The following is a 25,000-nucleotide window of genomic DNA, read 5'->3' as shown; positions in this document are numbered from 1 at the left end:
ACCCATAAATACCAAAGAAAGAGAGAAACGAAACCCCTGAGCACAATTTTCAGGCTAACACCTTTCAAGAATTTACTGGGTTTAATTTATTCAATTCACGCTCATTTGGTCAAGGGTCTTGTTTCATTTGGAAAACACTTCGCTTTCAAAATGAAACATTTTCTCTGGGGACTCTTGTCTCTGTAGAGAATTAAGTGTTATTTTTAAAGCTGTTTCCTTTGCTTCTTATTGCAAAGGTTTCTTTTCTAATTGTAAAACGTCCAATAAATAAACAACCTTTCTCTGGAGAAGCCTGAATTCTAGAAGTAACTGGAATTGTTTTCCAGACTGTATATGATGTCGCATGCCGATCATCTGTGACAATTCGCAAAATTGTGAACGCGAGAGTTAACCTTTTCCATGATAAAGATTTCTCTGAATTGTAGTCAAGAAGGGGTGTTACCTACTTTTATTTCTTTTTTTCTTGCTATTTCTAAACTTAAGTTCGCCTCATAAACTTTCACTTGAAATCGTAACCAAGAAAATAAATTTGCCTCGCTGCAATAAATAATGCAACAAAAGTTCACAAATTTAAAATGGTTTGACGAATTGCAAGGGCATAGGTTGAATGCGAGGGTTAGTACACAATTCAACTTTAAATCAGCGCAACTCCAGCGTCATCCAATGCCTTTGCGGTATGGAGTGCGAGTGCTACGCCTACTGCAAATGTTGTTTTCATATTTCAGAATGGTCATTGAGTCCCATTTTTGTACTAATCAACAAATATGTTCAGTGGTCGCATTCTTAAGAAAATGAAACAAAAATGTTGATTCATTGTGTTCACAATTCAAATAGACAAGCAATTTAATCTAGGAACCAGCATTTTCTACTAGCTTGTGAGGGCATATTTCGGTGAAGTGTGGAAATTACCTTCGTCAGTCGGTAATTATTTGTAATTTTAATGAACAAATCAATCGCACAGTTCTCGCAAACAATACCTGACTTTTAAAAGATTTTAGATTTAAACTCACCTTGCAATTTTGTATTTCCATGAGGCCATAATTCCGGTGAGCCTTTACTCTCCACGTTTCCTATGCGAGTGAAGGAAAAGCAATGCAGAACGTATTTGCATAAACGGATCCTTCGGGTTAAAAACGAATTCCTTGTCACGAGTTTATTGTTTTGGGTTTGGAGGAATTCGACCCAAAATTAATTCTTCAGTTGACGAAAACGGTAGCACGGATGACTGACTCTTTTCAAAGTATGGTCAAGTTTATTATTGAAAGTGCTATAAACGCAAAATTAGGCAAGCGTTTAGTGGAATGCATGATCAGTCACTTCATATTGGCCATGCATTACAATTTTCTCAATTCCCCTTAAGGCATTTAGGCCAACTTCAAAAAATCTTAAGCAGAAGAGATGAATACAAATTTAAAAGAGAAATTTAAACACGTTTAAGAGAAGATTGCAAATAGTATGACTCTTTGCATCTTGCATGTAGCATTGTACTTGGTCATTGCACTGGTCATTGTACTCTCATGCAGTCTCACTCTAATCTCCGAAGGTATTTTTTGGAGTACCAACTCTGTTCAAACTGCCCAACCCCTAACATCATAAAAACTACGCGAAAGTTACTTGCAGTGGAAAAGACGTTGTAGAAGAATTATATCCTAAGGACGATCCAGTAGACAAATCAAACAGTGGCACGATGCAAATTCTGGATAAAACATCCACAACAAAGACGAAAAACTGTTTTTTTCCCTTTGTAATTATGGGAACTGAAACAAAAGGAGAGGGGTGAAAAAATAACTATTGTAAAGACTTTAAAAATGGAATGTTAATTATCAAAAAAGAAAATGTTGACCATCAACTTCAACCCAAGAGTCATATCCTCCTGGTAAGAGTAGTCCTAAGAAGGCCTGGTGTTGGTGACATTAGAGGATCGAGTACAACTACCAGTACGAGTTTGAACCGAGAGAGGTGTGGACTGAGGTTTTCGAAGCCGAAGTCACGCGTGCGATTAAAAATAATTCAGATTCGCAAAATTACAAATACGAGTACGGCGTTTCACTGACGTTTACCGGGTTATAAGTTGATTAGGACATTTTGCTGCCGGTAACAGTGTATCTTTCCGTCATGTTTGGTAAGAAGTCAACAAAAGAGGCTTTAACAGTCATGTACATAAACAGTACATACAATTGACGACTCGGATTTTTTTATGCTTTCTGAAGCAGTGAACATCTGGAAGTACGATCGATTTGACATCAGTCGGATTACAGATGAAGAGTATTGGCCTTGCCGAATTATCCCTGTTTTCTGAAGCTCTGAGGATACCTAACTCATTTGTCTGCAAGAATGGGACCGTCGCAGGTGGGATGAAAGGCCTATGTATTTTTCTTAGGAGGTTTGCCTACCCTTGTCGGTTGAGCGATTTGATAACCAGTTTTGGAAGATCAATTCCTGAACTTAGTGAAATCTTCGGTAAAGTTGCTAATCACATCTCCAACACACATGTGTATTTTCTCCAGACCTTAAATCAACCTTCGCTATAACCGAACTGCCGAAGACCTACGCGGATGCTGCACAAGGGAAGCGTGCCATCTTAAACAACTGCTGAGCTTCGCTGATGGGACAGTAAGACCAATTGCAAGACTAGGGGAACATCAGAGAGTGATGCACAACGGGCACAAAAAAATTCATGCCATTAAATTTGAATATGTGGTGGCTACTAACGCCTTGATGGCCAATCTTTATGTTCCAGTAGGTGAGATTAAGTTTTATTTTTTCATAACATTCACAATCGCAAGAAATACAAACTGCCAACTAAACCAGGAGCCCATTACCCGGAGCCTCCATCTTCCATAATAATATTTATCTGTAACCATTTGGGGTGGCTTGCTAAGCTTAAACCTCCATCCTAGACATCAGCACTGCACTGATGAGGCCCAGAAGACCGAAACAGTACTGTCTGCAGTTAATATTTAGCAATTATTGAATGAGGCTGAGTAGGATATGAAGAATTCTACGGGTTGAGGAGGGTGTTATCCACAAAGGCCGAAGGCCGAAGTGGATAACATCCTCCGAGATCTGCAGAATTCTTCATATTCTACGAAAGCCGAATTCAATAATTGCTTTATTATTCATTCAAAATATTTTCTTCGCTCAAACTTCTAAACCTACTCGCAGCCATTTTTCTGCTCAACAAAAATAACAATCTCGTCCCCAGCTTTTTTCGGTCAACGGTTCAATAATTTGCAGCGGGCTGCACTTTTGACGTCATTTTGACATTTTCATTGGGAGAAAAAAAGTTTTTCAACCAATGAAAATGTCATCCAGGAGTTGTCCGTCCTTGGTCCCTTCAAATTTCATTAATTACATTTCTCCAGAGGCTTGAACTGTGAGTCCATTTGTGATACTCTTGGGGGGCAGAGATGCGCTGTTGGTTCGAGAGACGCTCTAAACTTGTACAAATTGTCTCTTTCCCTCTCGTCCGCCTGCGAATCGTCGTTCCTGTCGATCCAGTGTCATCTAGTTGGGGAAAAGCAATGCCTGGGATGACCACGTAAAAATCCCATTCGCTATCTACAATCTTGGACAAAAAGGGTTGAGAATATTAAAAATAGGGGTTATTTTGCACACTACGTCCTCAATATAGCACATTATTAGCCATCCCCCTCCCCCCTACAACCAATGTTGATAAGCCCAGGTTCGACATGCTTTCTTTAGTCTAGCAACATTGATCGGGGGGGGGGGGGGGGTGGGGGCAAAAAGAGAGCTACTTTTTCATACTTATGATCAGCGTTTAGTCCAAAAGCAGAGTTTTCTCAACAATTTTGTCCAAGATTGTAGACTGGCCATGTAGCCAGCATGGTTGCTCTGATAGTGTAGTGGTGATCACACCCAACCGGTAATCAGGGGAAAGTGGGTTCAAATCCCGCTCAGGGCATGAAAAGTTTTTCTCCCAGTGAAATGTCATCCAGAAGTTGTCCGTCCTTGGTCCCTTCAAACTTTTTTATATATACATATATATAGAGGATATTACATGGCCGCGCAGGGATACGAATTTTATCTTCGAGTGCTGCAAGTATCTCTCACGAGTGAGCGAAGCGAACGAGTGAGAGATACTTTCAGCACGATACGCTTTAATATTTTATTCATTTTCGAAATGGCAATCGAAAGTGGCCATCAACCGCTAAAACACGCATGCTGTGTAATATGAAACTAGATATAAAAACTATGAAAAAGAAATCATGATGTCAAATTCAGTTGTAAAATGTCATGTATGTAGTACAGAAAAATTTTATAACAGCACAATGTTCTTACAAGGAAATGGACCGGAAGCTCCCTTTTTGTTGGTTGAAACCAACACTAACACTATTAAAATAGTGTTAGTTACCATGAAGACACCTATATCATCATCCGTCATCACTGCGTACGGTGGAAACGAGCTTAAAAACGGCTGCGAAGGAGGTTGGGTAAAGGTAAAATTCTTTTCGAAAAGGGAAAATCCTAGTATTTCATCAGTATCTGCATGATGAAAGCACCTATTAAATTGCTGAAAATATTTATATGAGAGGATTAAATTAATTGAACAGCGTTGTGAACCCAAAGCAAAAAGAGTTCGGACGTGTTACCAGATCCTGAAAGAGGGTATCCCAACGTTACATTTCCATCCGTTGGCAGTAGAACCGACAGTACAATAATTTTTATCGCTGAAATCAATATAGAAATTAAGACAAAGAAAAGAAATAGCGAACACGGCAAAAAAGCGAAGCAGCTGGAAAGAAAACGTCCAACTAACTTGACGTCCATTACATGGATAGCTTAAATTTAGGAATGCATACATTCAACATTTGGTAATAACGGTTAACGGATTCTTTAAGATCTGTCGAACTGTAATCACCTTTACAAGTTCAGAAATGTCTCAGTGTTTATTCAAACTGACCAAATACAGCAAAACGCCAGAAGAACGTTAATAATATCTTGAAATTGGTTTTAAAAATTGGCTTAAATATCAACGGCCCGAAAGAGAAAGTTTATTACCCAAAGAAAGGGTAAAATAGGAAATTCTATAAGGATGACTTAAATACTGTTTTTTTTTTTTAACTTGTCAGTATAAAAATGTCCCCTATTTTAAGGGTGTGCTAATCACAGCACTTCGTTTAGATATATAATCGCTAAGAATGGAGGTTTGCGTAGCTAGATAAATATCGGTTACCATTACTTTACTTTTAATAACCAATGCTATAACACAGTTTGGACTAGAATGGGTACTCTCGTACTGTTGTGTTGAAATTTTTGAAAAACATAGTTAACTCGCTAACTTTTTAGGCATTTTCTGTTTTGATCGCGTGATTTACCAAGTATGTTGTGAGTAGAACCAGACAAAGAAATATTAAATAGAAAAAACTTGGCAGAAAATGGTAACTGTAGAGTTAAATGGACTCAGAAATGATTATTTGAAGGAGTCCAAAGCAACAGTTTGGTAGTTAAGGGCCACCGCCCTTGAGGGGAAGAACCCATAAATAAATTTTCCGGGCAGCCACGCAGCTCTCGGAACGACTCTCGGGATTGGTTCAGAAAACAATGGACACAAAGAACGATACAAAAGAAACAATAGACCATGACGTAAAACACAATAGAGCTGCGTCCTAAAGGGATCCAATGAAATTATAGGTTATAAAGAGCTGCGTCCTGACTGAATTTTCCTCTAAAGAAGAAGAGAGTCACTCATCACAACATTTTACATGAAATGAAAATCGAATTTCCAAAGTTCCATTTCAGTCACCACCAATGTAAAGCACGATGACTTTGTCAATTTAAAAACATAATAAAATAATACCCCGGAGGGGTTCCTTCATTCTGTATAGGGAACAGGGTTACAATTAGGATTAATCGATTGAGTGGATTCCATAAGACATTTAAGAAAAGTAAAGAGAACATTCTGTATTGTCAACTAGTTATCTAATAACTTTACACCAACCATTTCTTTCTACAATTATCTTAATATTTAACAACTATTCACCGAAGTGGAAGTGCCGGATAGTTACCCAGTCGTGAATATTATTTTAGTGTATACTAAAACAGTGCGTGAGATAATATAACACAAGAAGATGATTTTAACTTATTTATTCCTACAAAATCAAAACTATTTACGGGCGGAAATCCCGCGCAAGTTGCTCAGAGGTGAATAGCACAGGTTAGTATAAATACACAGGTGATTATACAAAATCGCGTGCTCTCATTGGCTCGCTATCTCGGATTATCAGCCGATAATCACCTCGACGGACAAAATGGCTGCCAGTAGTCGTTTTGCCACTGTAAGTGAAGATGATTTCGCGTTGAAATGTTTTTTTTTTCTCTTTTTTGAAATAATCACCTGTGTATTTATACTAAAACAATTATTCGCCTCAGGCTCACTGATTATCGGTGAATATTCACCTCGACTTCGTCTCGGTGAATATTCACCGATAATCACTTCGCCTTCGGCGAATAATTGTTAAATATTCGGAGTTCGAAAAAACAATCAGAGCGCGCCTTCAACGCTATTCTCTGTTTTAGTAGATACCAAAAGAGGTTAGACTGCGGGAGTTTAAAAGAACCGTATTTCTTTTAGGCATGCACTCACGGATTACTTAAGATCGTGCGCTGGCCGGCATCAAAAGTCCTATGCCAGGTTCTGACAGTATTTTGCGGCAAGCAGGTGCCACTTTTGTCGCTGCTATCTGCTGCAGTCAATCATTGAAAAACTCCAAGCCTGCTTTTCATGACTCGAATAAAGCAGCACTCATTTTGCTGTTGAGGATAACCCCTGTCGCTGAAATTGTCAAGCTGATTGAAAACATCGCTCCACCGAGCATTGAAGGGTTCGAGTTCCTCTTGAATAGCATCATGAGAGGGCTGGTCTATTTCCCCGGCGAGTTCTTTACCAAGTATGTTGATTCGAGCAACTTTGGTAGCGTACAGAGAACATTCTTCACATTTAATCTGCAGAGAGAAAAAATACTCCATTACTAAAAGAAAGGTTTTTGCGACTGGGCTATATTTCGGAACCCAAAAGCGTTACCATTGTCACAAATTTCAAATCTATCTTGTGCGTTATCTATCCAATCTGGACACGAATATGGCTATTCAAAACGTCTGAGAGAAAAGGAATTTATTTAAAAAAGGACATCCTCTGGGATCCTTGCTGTCAATTCAGTTAAAACTATATTGCTCGCTTTCTTATTGAGTAGGACCTTTGGTCAAACCTCTGCATTTTCATGTACGGTACATTGATGCTCTGCGTACCAACTGAATGGCCTTTATGGTTGGGAAGGGAATTTCACCATGCTTTGTAAATATCTAACTGCTTGCCCCATGCTGTCGTCTGTATCATGTCCATTGAAACTTTAAGGTCATTTTTTTCTTTCTAATCTAGGCGCGATAAGTTTCCAGCTTACATTACCAGAGTGCGTTTAATCAATACATTATTTTACTCATCCTTGTAAGATTCTAAGAGCGTACGACGCGTGCCAGAGTAAATTGTCCACGAAATTTTCGAAGGGGATTAGAAAATGCTAAATCCCCATTATTATATTTAAATCACAACACTGATACACAAATTAGCTCAAATTACAAGTAGTAAAGTAGACAGCACATAGCTTCATTGACCTCTGTCTTTTCTTGCAGCTTGCTGGCCTCCTCTGGATCCATTCCTACGTTGAATGACCTTAGTAACTGTTCAGTTTCATCCAACCATTTATTTGTGACGTCTAGTTCCGTTCGGAACTCCTTTAATTTACTCTGGGCTGTCTCGAGCTGTAAAAATAAAAGGATTGCATAATATATTAAAACCGTAATATATCTTGTCGGCCATGAATCGAGGCTCTATGCTCCGTTAACAGTTTCGTTAAGCATTTGGAAAAGAGTTTTCTTGACAGAAAAGCAAAAGGCGGTAAACCCCAAAATATGACATTTTTGGTGTTAACCTTTTATCTACGTAAGATGTTCTCGGTATCCAAATGGTTGTTAGAATCGACATTGTAACCTACTTCGCAAATTTGGCACTAATAAGGGAATTCATGGCTACCTCTTTTCATTTGTACCTTCTGTATTCTATTGATAACTTCCTTTGCAATGTCATTCCAACAGTCATCGAAGTCTTTCAGTTGATTATTGATTTCCAAGGCTGCTGGATCCGATTCATCTACATTCTTTAGTAAATCTTCTCCAGCCTTGTGCAATGATTCCAGTCGCATTCTCTGCTCGTCTAGCTCTTTTTCTATCAACTAGGTTTAGTAAAAAACAGCAATACATTAACATACGTGTACACACAAAGAAATCGTAATGCACTCTATCAAAAGCGGAGCTCCGCGCGCGGAGCACCATTGTTAAGAAAATATGGTAACCCATCGATGTGAGAAAATTTGGTTTTATAGCCATGACGTCATGAACGTCCGCCCCTTTATGTATGCCAATGTGACCAGTACATGTAACCATATCACGGGCTCAAGTTAAGAGATCATCGAGGAGGCAATACTACATTTGACACTGTAGCTAGTTTGCAGCATACATCTTTGATATTGGACATCAATGTTATGGTCAATTGACACCTGTCAAAACAAGTTATCCGCTGAGCTCGGAAATGCTAAATTGTGTTGATTAAATTCAAGACTTAGGCAAATGTTTTTCAAGTGTTAAAACCGTTGAACTAATTTACTAATTTAAATCGTTACAGGAGTTTCTTACTTTGAGTTTTTCCAAGTGAACGTTTACTTCATCCTCATCAGCAAGATCGGTTCTTCCCATATCTTTCAGAGCCTTCTCCTTGTTTGATAACCAGTTAAGTAATATCATCTGTTCATCTCGGAATCTCTGCCAGTTGCTCAGAACCTTTGACAGTGAAGACATATTAAGATGCCAATCCCATGACAAAGAAACTGGAGTTATTCAGTTAATTTTGCTACAAAAGTTGATGTCGGATACAAACAAACTTGACTGAGGGGAATTAATTGGGATTTTACGAATTGATGACTTATTCCCAAATAACGACTTCAGTGACAGGGCGACATGATCAGCTGTTGTTCTTTAACTTCTTTTTAAAAATACATGTCAAGCATAATTTTCAACTTTAAACAAACCAGGATGTGTTCTATAAATGGTTACAACAAGAGTGAAAAAGGACGTTTTCACTTTGAGCGAGAAGACCAAACTAATGAAGGTGTCATGTTGGTTTTTTATCAGTAATCATTGATAAGGGCAACGTTTTTCAAGCTTTGGCCGTGTAGGACTCATATTTCAATAGATATATCTATGAGCGGAGTGTAATTTGATATCTTTATTCCCATGTCAAGTGATCCATTTGAGTGTTAGCCCTAGTAAAGGAAATGGACCCACAAAACGTCAGAGAAAACTCTGACAAAGGTGGGAAATAAAACCACGACCTATAAGAATCACCTTTGCACTACCAACTGATCTGCAAGGTCTGTTGGGAGTATAGGCCGTGAGTATGCGAGATAGTAGTGCTATACGCGGCCAAAGTTTGGAAAAACATACCACTTGTCGCATATCCTCGGTGTTCAAGGGCACGAACATGGCCCACGTGACGTAAGGTGAGTGCCTGTGAATAGGGGTGAATTGCGAACAACTAATACACTAGTGTTTTTGTTTTGAAAAGTTCACTTTACAAAAGTGGCTTGTTCTCTTGTCCGTAAATTTCTCAAAATACTATTTTGCTCTTGAGAATACGAATCCATAGTCATAGATCCCGATCCTCTTCCAAGAGCAACCCGCTCCTAATGTATAACTCATTATTTTTCATGGTGCTATTTACTCCACATGTTACAATGCGCCTGTTCAGTCTTACCATCGTCTAGTAGCTCAACCTACACAGGATTTATTTCATATATCATTAGAATGGAAAACGTTTAACAACTATGTACTATCTAATCATATAAATATGACTATTGTGTATCTTAGCTGTTTTCCATCAACTACCAAGATTCAGTAGTTTTCTGCTCCTTACTGGTGGAAGAAATTCAATGATTCTGCCGGTATTTTTCTTGATGAAATTTGATGTTAAATTACAAGGGAGCAAGCATGTTTGGTGCAATCGATCTAAGCTAACGAATGATTCTTAAACAGAGTCCCATGGGGATTCAGAGAAGAAGGAATAATACCTTCAAAAGTTGCGCTTTTCGCTTTTCAGACCAGTTCCACACTTTACTCCAGCGGTCACTGAGGGACTTGACCTGATCTTGAGTTCTTTCATTGACGCTAGGATGATCTACGTCCACATCAAGAATCATGGAAATCATGGAATGATCACGAAGCTCTTCTTGAAATTTCTAAAATGCAATATAAAAACGACGTCCCGTGCATTAGCCAAGTTACGTAAGATAGTCATTTATACTACGTTTATATAACAAACCTTCCACAGTAAAAAGACGGTCCACAGTATTTCAGAGATATGATAGCGGAGCTCTTAATATCATACATTGAAAAAAGATGTAAAAGATATCGTACGATTCTTAAGGACGGGGTCTGGATAACACCTATGTCTGGGAACACTCCCCAATAAAATATAAAGAGAGATCTGTAGTTCTTAGTTTTTCTAGCTCTCATATGTAGATCCTAAATATGAGAGGCGTGGTTTCATTAATTGACAATTTTGGGAATAATTGGAAAGACATATACAGCCGCGTAAACGAAATTCGCAAGAGCACCGTTTTACTACATGTAATTAAAGTATTCAGTCGATATCAGGGTTCCAACTGAGTGCTTTCTTTTTCGTGCAGTGCTTGGCCTTTTGCTGCTAGGAAAACTCTTAGAAGTTAGTAATTTTGGTGCCACAAATCTTACTAAGTACCTGATGATCTTCTAGTTGTTTCTTTACATCATCGTAGCCGGGACCAATTTCTTCCTGCAACTTTGTCCGTGACTCCGCCATGTTGAGCCAGACATTCATCCTTTGCAAGTTTTGTTTCAATAACAAAATGTGTGCGTCAAGCAGTCTGGAGAAAAAAAACCATACAACCAAGACAAGAAATGTTGATAATCCAACCCACTCTAATGACGCGAAAAATTCTCAAGCCCTGTGATTAGTCTAGCTGTAGTCAAAAAAAGTCGAAAATTCTTTAACACAATCGAAAGAGAATACGACAACTTTAGTGCAACTCTAAAAAAGCCCAGTATTTTGTCACAATCACGCAAACATTATCAGCCAGAACCTAATGAAATATTGTCATCTTTTAGAGGCTCTTCATAAACCAAATAATGCGCTCTGAGGACATAAAACAATGAAATTTATTAAAAGAGCGGATTGTAGGAAGCAATAATATATGTTTTTTAGTAACTAGCAGGCAATAACGAGCTAAGAAAACGAGTCACATTGGCTTAGTCACTTGGTTGGCAAGCGCACGATTGAAATTTAGCAAAATGCTGATCTAATCACCAGTTGAGTTTGACGTTGAACTCCGTCGAGGCTTCTAACTTTAAACCTAGTCTGATTCTCTCAGTCGAGTTTCTTATCCACTCACACGTTGATCTTTCCATTCCTGGCTCCAAAAACGTTTAACTTTCAGTGCAATTATGTATAAGTTCTTTCAAATCCCACTTACTGATAAACCAATCTGGAGGGAAATGGAAAGCGTGCATATGGCACAAAAAGAGGAAAAAACTGCATCACCTCGTTTCTTCCTTCTCAACTTTCTCTTCGAGATCTTTGTTCCTTTTTTCCACTAAACTGATTCTCCCTTGAAAGTGATCTCGTTCGTGCTCATTAAAGAAGTCATCATTTATTACATCATTGGACTCGATGAGAATCTCGTTGACTTTGTTTTGACAGTCATGAACGTCTTTCTTTTTGGCCTGTAAAAGAGAGTGCTTTACTGGAACAAATTGTGTAAATGCGCAAGTGTAAATTATAAAGAAATGTAATGGAGGTAACTGCGATTCCTGTGGGGACCACTTGGACTTTTCTATTTAACCCGTGTTTTTTTACCAATACATATACCCTTTTCATACATTAAACCTAACCTCCAACCCTCAGTCAGACCCTAACACTACTGCAGTTCTTAGAATATGAGGGATACTCATGCTGAACCCACCACCTGGATGGAAAAATTCCCATTTTTTTTGACCGTAAATATGAAATTGCCGCACAAGGAAATATTTAAACCTTACTAACAGTAATCAGGTAGGTAAAGACTTGTTTCCCTTTCTTCTTTGAGATTCTGTTAAAATCGATCACATTTTCATTTCAATCATATCCTTATAAACTGAAGTATAAATCCACCACTATGAGCCTGATGCTTAGCGTTACAAATTTGACAATCATGCCCTTTTCTTGGCTTTGTCTGTAACGTGTTTAGAACTACAGAAGAAATCAAACACCTATCCAGTTTTGGTACGCCCGGCATTTGAGCTCGTTTGATAAAAATGTTTCCATGCATGAATCCTTAATCTTGAGGGAACTGTTTCAAAACGTAGGCCACAAATCCTAAAGGCCAGGAGATAGCTAGAATTTTATCTGATAATCAAAGGTAAGTTGCCGACAGCTTTGAGACTCGCAACCTCTAACTGACCTGAAAGGCGTCCAGGGCTTTTTTTGCAGATTGAAGGTCCAAATATTCTCCGTCATCTCCACCAATACTAGACTCTGCCCGTGTAACAGTTACTTCGGCTTCATCCAGACCTGTCGTGATATATTTCCCAAGGGCACCAGATAATCTAATATATGTTACAGGAATACTCATTAGTGCTTTAATCTGCAAGAATGTCATCCGTATGATAAGTGCTAAAGACGGACAAAGACACTGAGTTTTAAATAGATAGAGGTTTATATCTTCAATTTCTCTAGTGGGTAATTCATTAACTCTATTGAAGAAGTGCCCTGAGCCGCCTCACATCAACGGTCACTGATACATCGTATAGCAGCCGATCCAAAAAAAAAAACAGTGTCAGCTGATGTCAACAGGGCTAGGAATAGGGAGCCGATGAAGGACTCACGGACAAACGAGGAGTGTTTCCATTGCAAACAACCGCGATACAGTGCATCGTACGCGAAAAAGTGTTAAAACGAGCATTGATGGAATCCCAATTGTCTGCAGTCCTGAAAAGGACTGTCGCAATTAACTGGTGTTTTGACAATTTGAGCACAAACCATAGTGGTCTCTTTTTCCGCAGTCGGATAACATCCGCCAAATACTGCGCGAAACAGTAAAATCTATGGAACACGATGGATAAAATAGTTTATTCAGTTGCATTCCGTGTATTCCGACATCCACCAATAACTGAGAATGAATTATAATTAAGAACATTATTTAAAATTAATCAAAGCTTTTATTATGTCATATATCAAAAACGAGTGCGAGTGTTTGACAGTCTCGCTCTTAAAGAGCAGAAGGCAATATGCAAATAAGTGGACGGGTATTCTGAAGTTGCTCCGAAGAATCAAAGTTGTTGCAAACTTTCAAAACTAAATGGGCGATAAAAGGTAAGACAGGAGACAGTATTTATAAGCTACTGTAGGTTCAATGCAAGATGCTATTTTTGTGGAAGACTACATTTATTAGAATACAGATCGATCTTTTTAAATCTTCCTGTATTTTATTGAAGATGTAAAAATTTTTGTCAAGGAAAAAAAAAATGAATTGGCAGTGACGCTGATTAATTATGATAATTAATTAAACTGAAGTATTGTTGTTCTGTTCAATTTTTGTTTTGATGCATAAATCTTCATGTCCAATGAGAAAACAGATGAAAACCACGCGTGGTTTTGATATGTGATCCAAAACAGGTGTGGTTTTCATCTGTGTTTTCATTGGTTATCAAAACTCATCCACGTGACGAATATAGCCATTTTTTATTGGCTCTCAAACGTATGAATTATTAATGAGTTTTAGAAGGATGTTTGACACTTTCTACGAAGCTCACTGTACACAAATTCAGCGCAGTTATAACATGGGCCTGCAAAGAGATCTTACTTTGTGCCATTATTTGAGACTCTTTTCTGCAATGTTGCCCATCTTTTCTCAAGACTGTCGATTTCATTTTCATAACTGTCGGCTCTCTCTGGATCTACAAGATTTTCGTTCAGGAGCCGGTCGCTGATGGAAATGGCTTTTTGGAACGTCGGTTCAAATGATGCGATTTCCTCTTTCAGTTCCTGTTTGGGACAATAGAAAGATGACAGGTTGAGTCAAAAGTAATAATCAAATGAAACAAAAATACAGTTCAACCCTTACTCTAGCTTCCTGTATCAAAGAAGCGGCCAAAATAAAGTTATGTGGATTCTCGTAGACGTAATCGTTTCGGCAGGTAAGTTTCGTCGTCTGTTTTTCCTAAGTGTCGGTGAAATTTGACTGAAAAAAACTAACCTTGAAAACATGTTAAAAGCCCAGCTTTTAAAATTTACTTTAGTCTTCTCGAGTTAGTATTAGAGTAAGGGGAAATCGCAATGGCTTCTACAAGTATAGACTACAAAGAACTCTGTGCCCTACTCTTTGCCAATAGAGTGAGGATTCTTGAACAAGCCGGGCCCTGTGGTTTCTGTGTTTATTTGTCATTCTATAGGATTTGAAAGTCTAACCATTTGCAAATGTGATAAGAAATCTAGCAGTTTCTCCCTTGTTTTTGAAGACCCTGATAGTCTAGTGCTCAACCAAGTCATGTTTGAGGACTAAGATTTTGAGGTACCTTTGAAAAGAAGCCCCTAAAATTATTAGCACCTCATACTAGCGTTTTTTTGGACACATGATGTTCATGAAAACGTTAAGCAAAACTGGAGTTCCATATGAGCAATACTGCGATTATTGTTGGATTATATTATCAAAATTATGCAATCCCATTTATCGTTGTTAGAACTTCATGGAAAGCAAATATTTTCAATACCCTATGTCTGCCATGCTCTTCTTTAACAACGGCAATATCATCATTATTTACAGCTATGGAGTCTGTCTGCTTTTCAGCATCGCTCAACCAATCATAGATTTCCTCCATGAGCTCTTCGTGCAGAACTATCAATGCTTGCGTCAATCTGTCAAATAACACACACATTTCAGTTTACTGCCCCGAATCGCTCTAGTAATAGCGTTTGTTCAAAGGCAGGAATAAGCCTCAAATATTATGATTATAACAATAATGATGATAATCATCACAATGAAAATGACAATCTCCTGGTCCACTTAAAGCTGGCTTTCCTGGTTGGTAGCTGGGCACAACCGTTGGTCTCAAAAGCCCCTCCACTGCCCTTTATTGGGCGGTGTGATATATCGCACGATAATAATAACTGTTCACAACCGTTACTACTTTTTATTTCCCCGACGGGTTTTTTGGTGATCAATGGACACAGCCGGCTGTTTGCGTTGTTAATAACGCGACTACTGATTCAATGGCAGAAACAGTTAAGACAAAAAAAAATTTGATATTTTGAACTTAAGAGCTGCCTTTGGAATGATCATCGCAGAAAAACAAGCAACTTGCTAATATGCAAGACAATAACACACGTAGGCTTGAAAGGAACCTTGACCCCAATCATGCCTTCAGTTTCGCTGCAAAACTCTCTGTGAATTGACCTACTGCTAAAATGATCTTACAAAGAAACAACTAGGATAACTAAACCTGGTATTGTCTGTTTTAGAAGATGCACCATAATTTAAACCCACTAGTTACCTTTGATGATTCTCGTCATGCGTTTTGTCCAGTTCAGCCCATTTTTCGTCCAACGCACCTATCCTGCGCATGACCCGCACCTGATCTTCATCCCTCATTACACCAATCTCTTTGCCGTCTTCAAACTGGTCTTTGATATCACTGAATTTGGCTTGCTCCTTGACCATTTCACTCTCAAATTCCTTCAAGTTAATAACAACAGAATTGTCAAAATTACAGCTTTGTGTATTTCCAAGCGCAAAAGGGCAGTTCTTACACTCCTCCTACTCGGACATTTATGAAGACCAAAATTTTAGATACATCATGGATCTTCAAAACTCAGCGCATAAGAATTAAAGTACACTTTTTAAACGGCATGAAATGAATTTTGGCGCTAAAGGACTAATTTTAGCCAATTCTTCTCTATAACAGGGCTCTTCAAAACCAGATCTTATTTAAATTCGCAGCCCTATCAGCGTTGTTCTCAGTGGCTCATGAAAAAAGAGCATTTTCTAGTCTTACCGATTAATCAGATTTGCTTGATTTTTTAACACGAGCGATAGATTGTAAAAGTCCGTCTAAAATACTGTCATGCCAGCATACCTGGTGGCAGTTCAATAGGCCTTATTCACGATAGCCGCCATGTTGGTTTTCAAATTGTCATGCAAATTAGCCATGTGTTATGCTGGGGAGCAAACATTGGAAAAAAGGCAAATTGCGGAAAATCGACTCGTCAAAATATTGAAATAACATTGCTCAAAGTCCATTTTAGTATATAGAATTAAGTACTTTTATAATAATTATATATCTTTTGATTGCCTTTGACAGTTTAACTTCCTACTTCGTTAGCTGCTCATTTTTTACTAAAAAAGCGTCGAAGTAACTTGTGTTATCATTCTACTTTACTACTTAGGTGATAAACATTCAATGAACGTGAAACAAATCACCTGTGTGGCTAACATATTCGTTATAACCTCTCGAACTTGTGTTGTTTGCCCCCTCAGAAGTGTGAGGCTAATTTGCATGATAATAGCAAATCCAACCCGCGGCCTTCGTGAATAAGGTCTATTGGTTGGACATCTGACTACCAGGGTAGGAACTCGGCTAGACCCACACTCAGGTTATTAAATAACTGAATAGAAAGTGCTGCGTTTGTAATTTCAACTCCTATTGAATAGCGACTACAAACTGTAAGCCCCGTCTCGCAATCATTTAGTGTTCCTCTACTCCGTGGGACACTGAAGAATCCAATCACTCTTCATAAAAAAATGTCTATTCTATTATTTCCAGGAAAAACAAGCGCCTAGGAGTGGTCTTAAAACGGCTAATGGTGTCTAAGGCCACCTTAGTGTACAAACAGCTATAAGTCGAGGGGGCTTTGCCGGGTACTGAAAAATGTAGTCATAGATGTGGATGTCTGGTCTGAACGACTACGTTTTGCTGACGAGGGAGGGTTGGGAGCTTGCGTTTAATGGAGGAGGGTGTTCCAGATTTAGAAAGGAAAGGAAAGGAACTTTATTTAAGTGTCTAATCTTCTAGCGCCGTAGAGCATTAATCGGGGAAACTCTTTTCTATCGACGGTACGTGGATGACACTTTTTGTTTGTTTCAACTCCCGTCATCCCAACATACGATTCACCATGGAAGCGGAATGAGATCATAAACTGCCCTTTTTAGATATATACGTTGACAACACGGGGCCTACGGTAGTTACTAGAGTATTCCGTAAGAAAACATTCACCGGCTTATTAACCTGTTTTTTTAGCTTTACCTCATTTTCATACAAAGTTGGGCTAGTCAAGACCCTTGTTGATAGAACTCTTATAAGATTTGTAACACCTGGCAAGCGTTTAATGAGGACATTGCGTCACTAACATTCATCCTAAAGAAAAACCTGTATCCATCTAGGCTAATAGAAAGAATCATTAACCGCAGTGTCACACAGCATGTAACAGGCAACTCTGTAAGATCAACTGGTGAACAAGCGCCTAACACCTTTTATTTCAAATTACCCTACATAGGTTATTGTTTTAGCGTCGCCCAAAAGCGCATTCGTCGACTTTCAAATTTCTATTGTAATAATGCAAACATTGTGTTAGCGGTTTCCTCTTTCAAAGTAGGTAGCCTCTTTAGTGTGAAAGACCCTATCCCCAATGGACTCCGATCATGTGTGGTTTATAAATTTTCGTGTGCAGGCTGTGCAGCTTGCTATGTCGGTGAGACCACCCAACATTTCAACACACGTGTAAGGGAACAGTTGGAGACGGACAGGGCCTCACACATTTTCAAGCATCTAGAGAGCTCCTTAGCATGTCGCTCTGAATGCTCCCGTGACAATATTGCCATCATCGATCAGGCATCTTCGCGGTTTGCTCTTAAAATCAAAGAGGCGTTGCACATATTTTGGGACAAACCAACACTTAACGCACAGGTCAAACATGTTAATTTAGAACTTTCTGTTTAATTTTGAATTACTATTGTCTAGTCTTAATTATTGTCATTATCATTATTGTAATTTCTCTAGTATTTATATTTCACTGTAATTTATTGTTCATTTCACACTGACGATGGCACAGGCAACTGCCGAAACATGTCTGTTGTAAAACTCAGGAGTGTCGTGTTTTTCTTAAAAATAAGTTGAAATTAACAAGTTAACGCAAATCAAATAAAATTTTGGGTTGGGTTGAGGAGAGGGGAAAACCGGATTACCCGGCGAAAAACCTTTCAGTGCAGAGTAGAGAACCAACAAACTCAACCCACATATGACGCCGAGTCTGGGAATCGAACCCGGTCCACATTCGTGGGAGGTGAATGCTCTGACCACTGCACCATCGCCTATTTCCCTTTCGTTAACGGTCGTTGCCATTTCTCAGAACGGTCCTTGCCATTTGAAACGGTCGATGTCATTTTTTAGCTCTGAATTACACTCGTTAGGTCTAAGAACTCAAAAGGTTGCGGTTACTGGGATTTGTGTCTCGCTGGTCATATGAGTTAGGGTTCGGATTAGGGTTTTGTTTAGGGTGAGGGCTAAGAACCCGAGTTCGAGTTTTGAGATTTTCGGACTCTTTTTTCCCTCCAGTTTTTCTTTCATAAATGCTTTTTTTTCCTTTTTTGTCTTAATTTTTGTTAATATTTTTTCTTAGTTTGTTTCTTTTAATTTTCTTTGAAGTGAAGTGTGTAGTCGACCGTTATAAATGGCATCGACCGTTTCAAATGGCAACGACCGTTCTGAGAAATGGCAACGACCGTTTACGAAAGGGAAATTTGCTGCGCCATCCCTGCACACACAAACAGATACACTCTTTGGGATACACTCTTCAACTGTCACGGTTTTCTTGCCATTTAACCAGAGAGCTAAGTTAACAACATTAGTTAATCCCCTTATCCCTTATCACTTGCGCTTTATAGTTTTTTTCCCCATTCAAATGGCATTTAGTTCAATGTCACTTACATCGGGATAAAACACACGACAGCGAAAAGCAAAATCTTGAATTCGAAGGGCGTGTTCGTTCTCACTTTCATTCTGAGAGTCCAATTAAAATGTTCTTGATATGAGAAAATCGTAAGGTATTTGTATACCAAACCCATAAACTAAAGAACAAGATTGAACGGATTGAATTACAAGGAGTGTCCGTCGGGAGTACTGAGGCTTACGTTCTACCTTCAATTGAGCTAACTGTTTTCCAACTTCACCGATGTCAGATCCAATGTCGGAGAAATTCGCTGCAGAATCTTCAAGTCTTTCAAATCCATCTTCGCACTCAGCGAGTGAACGACCAAAATATTTTAATGAAGCTTCCTTTATTCTGACAAAAAAAACAAAACAAAAACGTAATTAAAAAATATAGCTTTGGTAAACTCTTTATCCCTCAGGGCTAAAGCCGGCCGCACACTAGGCGAAAACAGCGCGGCGCTAATTCCGCCGCGAACAATTCAATCGTACTCAGTGCCGGTGTTGTTCTCCTCACACCAAGCGTTGTTATTGCGCGGCTTACACGAGGTATGAAAGCCTTATTATGCATCGTCTAGGATATTTACAGATAAGATAAAGTATTTTGCATTATTTTGCAGTACTCCTGACCTACCCACTTAGTAAACTGATTCATCATCACTAACTGCACTTTTCACCCTAAAGTGGTGTACGTAATGAAGACAAGAGGTCATCTTTGCCAGCGCTAAGTTCGTTCAATGTTCACACACCAGGCGAAAATTTCGTCAGAAAAGTTCGCGGCGAAGACAATATCAAACATGTTTGATATTCAGCACTATTTCCGCGGCGGCAAATGCGCATACAAATGAATCCGCACCCCGGGCAAATTCTTCGCTGCGCAATAAGCGCCGCGCTATTTTCGCCTAGGTGCGGCCGGCTCAAGCTCAATAGCAAAGCAAGCATAAGCTCAAACAATATACACAGACGCATTTATGATGCTTTTGTTCTAATAAAATGTACTAATTAGTAAAACGTGACGAAGCCTGCGTACGTTGCTTATGCTTGTGCCGCTGATGAAAACTTGCCTAAAGAGATCATACGGTATATGAAAGGGCGAGCAGGTACAAGACATTTGGTTGGTAATATTTAACCAATAAAAGTAGGTTAGAAATACGAGGGCACCCAACGAGAAAATTAAGCCAAAGGCTTTTGAGAGACATTTCTAGGCTCCTTATAATGTATAAAGACTGCCTAAAGAAATGTTTTTATCATTTAGAAGAATTTGATCTTTTCAGATATTTTAGCTGAAAATTGAAGCGCCCGAAAATGTTTGGGAATGATATCTTCATTTCACAAATTTCTAGCTAAACGTTACCTTCTAAGAACCGTTTCAGCCTAACAATTTGCTCATCCGAAACCTCTAGATGACCTTTTTCAGTGCCAAAATTTGCAAAAATATCCCTCCCGAAAACATAAGGGACTACTTTTCCCTGGTTGCGAATCTTTTAGGTGATATTTTAGTAAAGAAATCTGTAGCCTTCTGACAACGTAGAACCAAAAATTCTTAGAACAGTTTGACTCTCCCGAATACATATTTCACCGAAGATTATCGTTGGGTGCCCCTGGGAATATTCAGCATCCCTTACTTGTCTTTGTTTTCCCTTGTGTCTCTCTCTAATTCAGTCATTTGTCTATTTAGCGCGTTTATGGTTTCATCGACGCCATCTGCATCATCGGATTGCAACTTTTTCGTCGTGATTATATCTCGGCCTGTGTTTGTCACTTCAATTAACTCGTTGCTCAGGTCCTCATGGAGAGCGAGTTCAACTTGCTACGAAAAGAAAAAAGGGCGACTTACGCTCATGCTTGGCACACAAAATAAACGTCGCTTACATTAAGCGGTTTCTTAACCTTTCCAAATCTGATTCTGATTTACGTAGTCTTGACCAGATGATGCCGCACTTACTTGAGAAATGTTCACATACTAGTCGAAAGAAGAAGCACACGACCTTGAAGCGTGTAACTTGCAACCCTCTTTCTTGAAACAAGGCTGGGGATTTTAGGACACCAATTTTATGCCAGGGTATGGACAAAAATAAGATCGAAGCTGCACGCGCGGAAAAAATGCACGAGCTACGTTACATCTAAATAAGGATATTTTAAAGTCAAAAAATCATGAGCTTCCGTCGAAAGTGAAAGCAGATCATAGTAGGGGCTGCCCGGCGTCTGTAACCTCTGTGGTTATTCCAGGATGTCAGTACTTTATTTCACTAAAATAAAGCTCAATTCACGCTCTCTGTTTGTATCTATGTATAAAAATCAATGTTGTTGTTGTGATTGTTGTACTATCTGGCTCCATTCTTATTTGTCCGCACAATATACATATTCGTAGACATTTCAGTACTGACGTCTTGACACTATGATGTGAAACAAATTCGGGACAATGGAGCCACTCCAAGTGCATGTCCTCCATGGAATAATCTTGGAAACTCGTACAGAAACGGCATGATTTCCAACACAAATTTCAGGAAAATGCCACAGCACAACCCTATTCAGAAAAACACATCTTTTGAGCATTTTAAGATTATTGAACTCTCTAAGAATAAGTATTTTTTTTTCTATTTTTTAAAAAGTTTTGAGGGTTATTATGTAAACTACCGGCACCTGCCGGTAATAACATACTTCACCCTCGGTAAATACAAATATTCATTTATTATTTTTTCTTTGTAATAAGGAAGCGGATTCCTGTACCTAAAAACGCGAAGTGTTACTCAGGTTATTAATTGGATTTAATCTCGACCGAGTCTTACCATTCTGACCGTTAGCAAGTTTCCACAGACTGCAGAAAACTCGAGAACAGAGTTTCTGATCAACGCTGGGACTGAAACGCTTAGTGCACTTAATCCTACAGGTACGATTTGCATGAACAATTGGGCGAGACCTATTGCCCAAAATTGAAAAAGCTCGCCTTTCGATCGGCTTCTTCCACCCGATCGCAGGCTTTCCTTTAAGTTGTCTAACTTCGATCGCATATTACCTCTAATTTATCGGCTCCAGCTTTAATCGCTCCATAGTCTGAATCATCAACTGGGGTGTCATTGAGTTTCTTTGAGGCTTCAGTGACAAGCAAACCAAGAGCTACGGCTTGTTCTCGCCATCGAGTGAGCGTTCCTTCCTTGTCTTTCTTCAAAATGTTCAACAAGGCTGATTCCAGTCTGCAATTAATTTTCAAGTCAAGATGTTACAGTGAAATCAGGTCAAAATCGTTTCCTATTTTTTGAATGCTTCTTCCCCAGTTATTAAGATTTAAAAAAAACCTTATTCTTATCCTACATGTTCATTTTGAAGTGTTCATGACAAGTAAAGCAACATTCAAAGGTTCTAAAGTTTCCCTCCACTTTTTACAAAAACGACCTTGAAGTTCTTAAGCCAAAACTTACTGAGATCAGCACAAACACCTTCTTAATCACTAACAGGCATGTCGTCCGTAAGCTAGGAGGAAGTTACAAGAAGGTTGTGACCCATCCCATCCGTGTCAGTATTTGGAGCACAACAGAACGTTGTATTATGAACGACAATTCGATGGGTATCGAAACCAGTTGAAGGGATATGCGCTCCACTCGCGAGCCGAGGATTTGATTTCACTCACTCCTTTTGTCTGTTATTAAGGTGGTCATTGACTGCATTCCATCTGGTGTTAAGTGCACTCTTAGTTTTGTCCACTCCATCGATGTCAGTTTTATCCAGATTGCTGTTATCCACAAGGATCTGACTGTCTTTAAGCATGGCCTCGACTTTTGGCTCGTATTGCTGTACCTCACTTAGGAATAGCTGAAGGAGAAATACAATAACAAAATCTAATTGTAAACATATGGTACAATGACAATTATTTAGAGTTGAACAGTGGGAAGAAAACTCTATGTTAAGCTACATTGATTTAATTGGACTGGTTTCTTCGTATTTATTCTCAGGTATCACTAGGCGAATTACACCAACCTGGTTATCTTGGATCTGCTCTTGAAGTGCATCAATGTCACCTGAAACTTTCTCCTCACTCTTAATAAGTTTCTCGGATTCTGTGAGCCATTGGTTCATGTTATCACATTTGTCACGCCATGCATCAAATGTCTGGTATTCTTTCTCGATGTCTTGCGTAAATTTCTCAAGCCTAAGCAGAAAAAACAACAGTAAAGGAACTGTCACAGGAAGCAACAGTTTCGTTGAAAGGCATGCCAAGAAATTATGGTGTAACAGCCCGACTTTTAGTTGAAACTTTTGCAATATTGTAGCTTGGTAGCGTCAACTGAGTTGATGTACGAAAATTGACCACTCCAAGTACCTAGGGAGGTCAATTTAGCAATACATTTATAAACTTGGTTGAGACTTTACTGAATAAGTATTCTAATATAGGAGTATTTTGAGAAGTATTTGCGAGCTAAAGAAAAAAAAAAGAAACATGTTGGACGTGCAAACCAAACCAATAAGATAAGTCATGGACAATACTTCTATTTCGCAAGTCTGTTGCGTTAAAAATGAATTATCGGTTAATAGCCCTTTTCACGGTTAGTTTTCTCCTTTGCATTACAATATAATCTAGCATGTATGTGAGGCAATTTCGGGCTATTCTGCAGTTTTAACCCGAAATTGCCTCTAATCCACGTCAGATTACATTGTAATGCAAATGAGAAAAACTAACCGTGAAAAGGGCTATTGAGCAACGTCTCTTAATTTAATTTATACCTCTGCATGTACGTTATCATGATCATATACTTTAACTTTATTAAGTACCCATTACAATTGTTGACACTTAGGTCCATTTGCGCTATTCTATATCCTTGTGACTGTAGACTGGTGCCGCTCACCTGCAGCTGTATGTACGCTATTACAGGAAAAAAAAACACAAAAAACCAGAAGTGTATCCGCCTCTGACACACGCGTTCAAAAGGTTGTGCCATAAAGATACACGAGTTTAAATTATCCTCCATCCCTTTTGTGTAGGGAGGCCCGCACCGTTCGTTTATGGATTGCTTCCTTGAATCTCTCGAACCATCCTGGATCGGTGATCAACGTGTTGGTCTCCGTCAGTTAGTGTCAACGTTCTCCGAAGAATCACCTCCAAAGCAACCAAGATATGCCGGTCAAAGAGTAACATTGTGTCTTGTTTTAAGTGGTTTAAATCCAATCAAATAGCAGTCACCACAAAACACAGCGTAATGGTTAAATAGTAACATTACCAGTGGCATTAAAATATCCATTGAGAACTATAGAACAAATACACTTTTCCTAAAGGAAATGGAATTATTCCTGAAATAAAGATTCATCGAACGTGGCCTGTTGGATAATTTACTCTATTTAATAATTCATGATGGAAAAAAGGCTTTATTAATCAATTCTATTTAATAATTCATGATGGAAAAAAGGCTTTATTAATCAACGTCTGCATGAATTCTAATCACTTTTCATGACCAGCGGCAACGTTTTTTATCGCAAGAAATAGTAAAACATTTGCATACGAAAATAATAAAATGATTTACAGAAGGTGTATTGTCTAAAGTTCACCAGAAACCTAGCTACCGTTTTTCTTGCCGGGCCTTTAGTGAGACATCATAGACAACAATGGTTTCAGAAATAAATAACGCGATTTAGGGAGAGCTGTCAAATCTGCGCATTGCAACAAATTTCATGGTTAATAATAATATTTTATTTCACTTATAAAGCGCAAATATCAGTTGGGTTATTTTCATTTGCGCTAACTTAAAAATTATAATAATTACTAATATACTAATATAAATAATTAAAACAACAGTAAATTTAAAGACTATCAATATAAAAGATAATTAAAATATAACCTTATTAACCTTAGCTATATGTTTAAAAAAGCTTTTTTGAATAAAAATGTTTGGTGCTCTCCTAACGTCAAGAGGCAAATTATTCCATAAATTTGGAGCAGCAACCATAA

General features: G+C 38.6%; 2 protein-coding genes across 3 annotated transcripts in view; both read right to left on the bottom strand.

The window, feature by feature from the left end:
* Positions 1-1,146, bottom strand: part of LOC138052306 (putative leucine-rich repeat-containing protein DDB_G0290503) — a 25,674-nt gene extending 24,528 nt beyond the window's left edge. The window contains exon 1 of the mRNA XM_068898709.1: positions 1,011-1,146. Coding sequence (XP_068754810.1) covers positions 1,011-1,039 — 29 coding nt within the window. The 5' untranslated portion in view covers positions 1,040-1,146. The remainder of the gene's footprint in view (positions 1-1,010) is intronic.
* Positions 1,147-5,904: 4,758 nt separating this feature from the next.
* Positions 5,905-25,000, bottom strand: part of LOC138052304 (microtubule-actin cross-linking factor 1-like) — a 95,126-nt gene continuing 76,030 nt past the window's right edge. For both annotated transcript variants that reach the window (XM_068898708.1, XM_068898707.1), the window contains exons 60-75: positions 23,038-23,209; positions 22,691-22,872; positions 22,079-22,256; positions 20,688-20,872; positions 19,273-19,417; positions 15,634-15,815; positions 14,854-14,998; positions 13,947-14,128; positions 12,546-12,690; positions 11,648-11,829; positions 10,829-10,973; positions 10,140-10,307; positions 8,710-8,853; positions 8,067-8,249; positions 7,633-7,779; positions 5,905-6,966 (exon numbers count right to left, since the gene is read on the bottom strand). In XM_068898708.1, coding sequence (XP_068754809.1) covers positions 6,718-6,966; positions 7,633-7,779; positions 8,067-8,249; positions 8,710-8,853; positions 10,140-10,307; positions 10,829-10,973; positions 11,648-11,829; positions 12,546-12,690; positions 13,947-14,128; positions 14,854-14,998; positions 15,634-15,815; positions 19,273-19,417; positions 20,688-20,872; positions 22,079-22,256; positions 22,691-22,872; positions 23,038-23,209 — 2,734 coding nt within the window. In that variant the 3' untranslated portion in view covers positions 5,905-6,717. The remainder of the gene's footprint in view (positions 6,967-7,632; positions 7,780-8,066; positions 8,250-8,709; positions 8,854-10,139; positions 10,308-10,828; positions 10,974-11,647; positions 11,830-12,545; positions 12,691-13,946; positions 14,129-14,853; positions 14,999-15,633; positions 15,816-19,272; positions 19,418-20,687; positions 20,873-22,078; positions 22,257-22,690; positions 22,873-23,037; positions 23,210-25,000) is intronic.

Source organism: Montipora capricornis, chromosome 6 (genome assembly GCF_036669925.1).
Source record: "Montipora capricornis isolate CH-2021 chromosome 6, ASM3666992v2, whole genome shotgun sequence".
Taxonomy (NCBI): Eukaryota; Metazoa; Cnidaria; class Anthozoa; order Scleractinia; family Acroporidae; genus Montipora; species Montipora capricornis.
The sequence above is the reverse complement of the archived record's forward strand: the minus strand, read 5'-3'. Positions and strand labels throughout refer to the sequence as shown.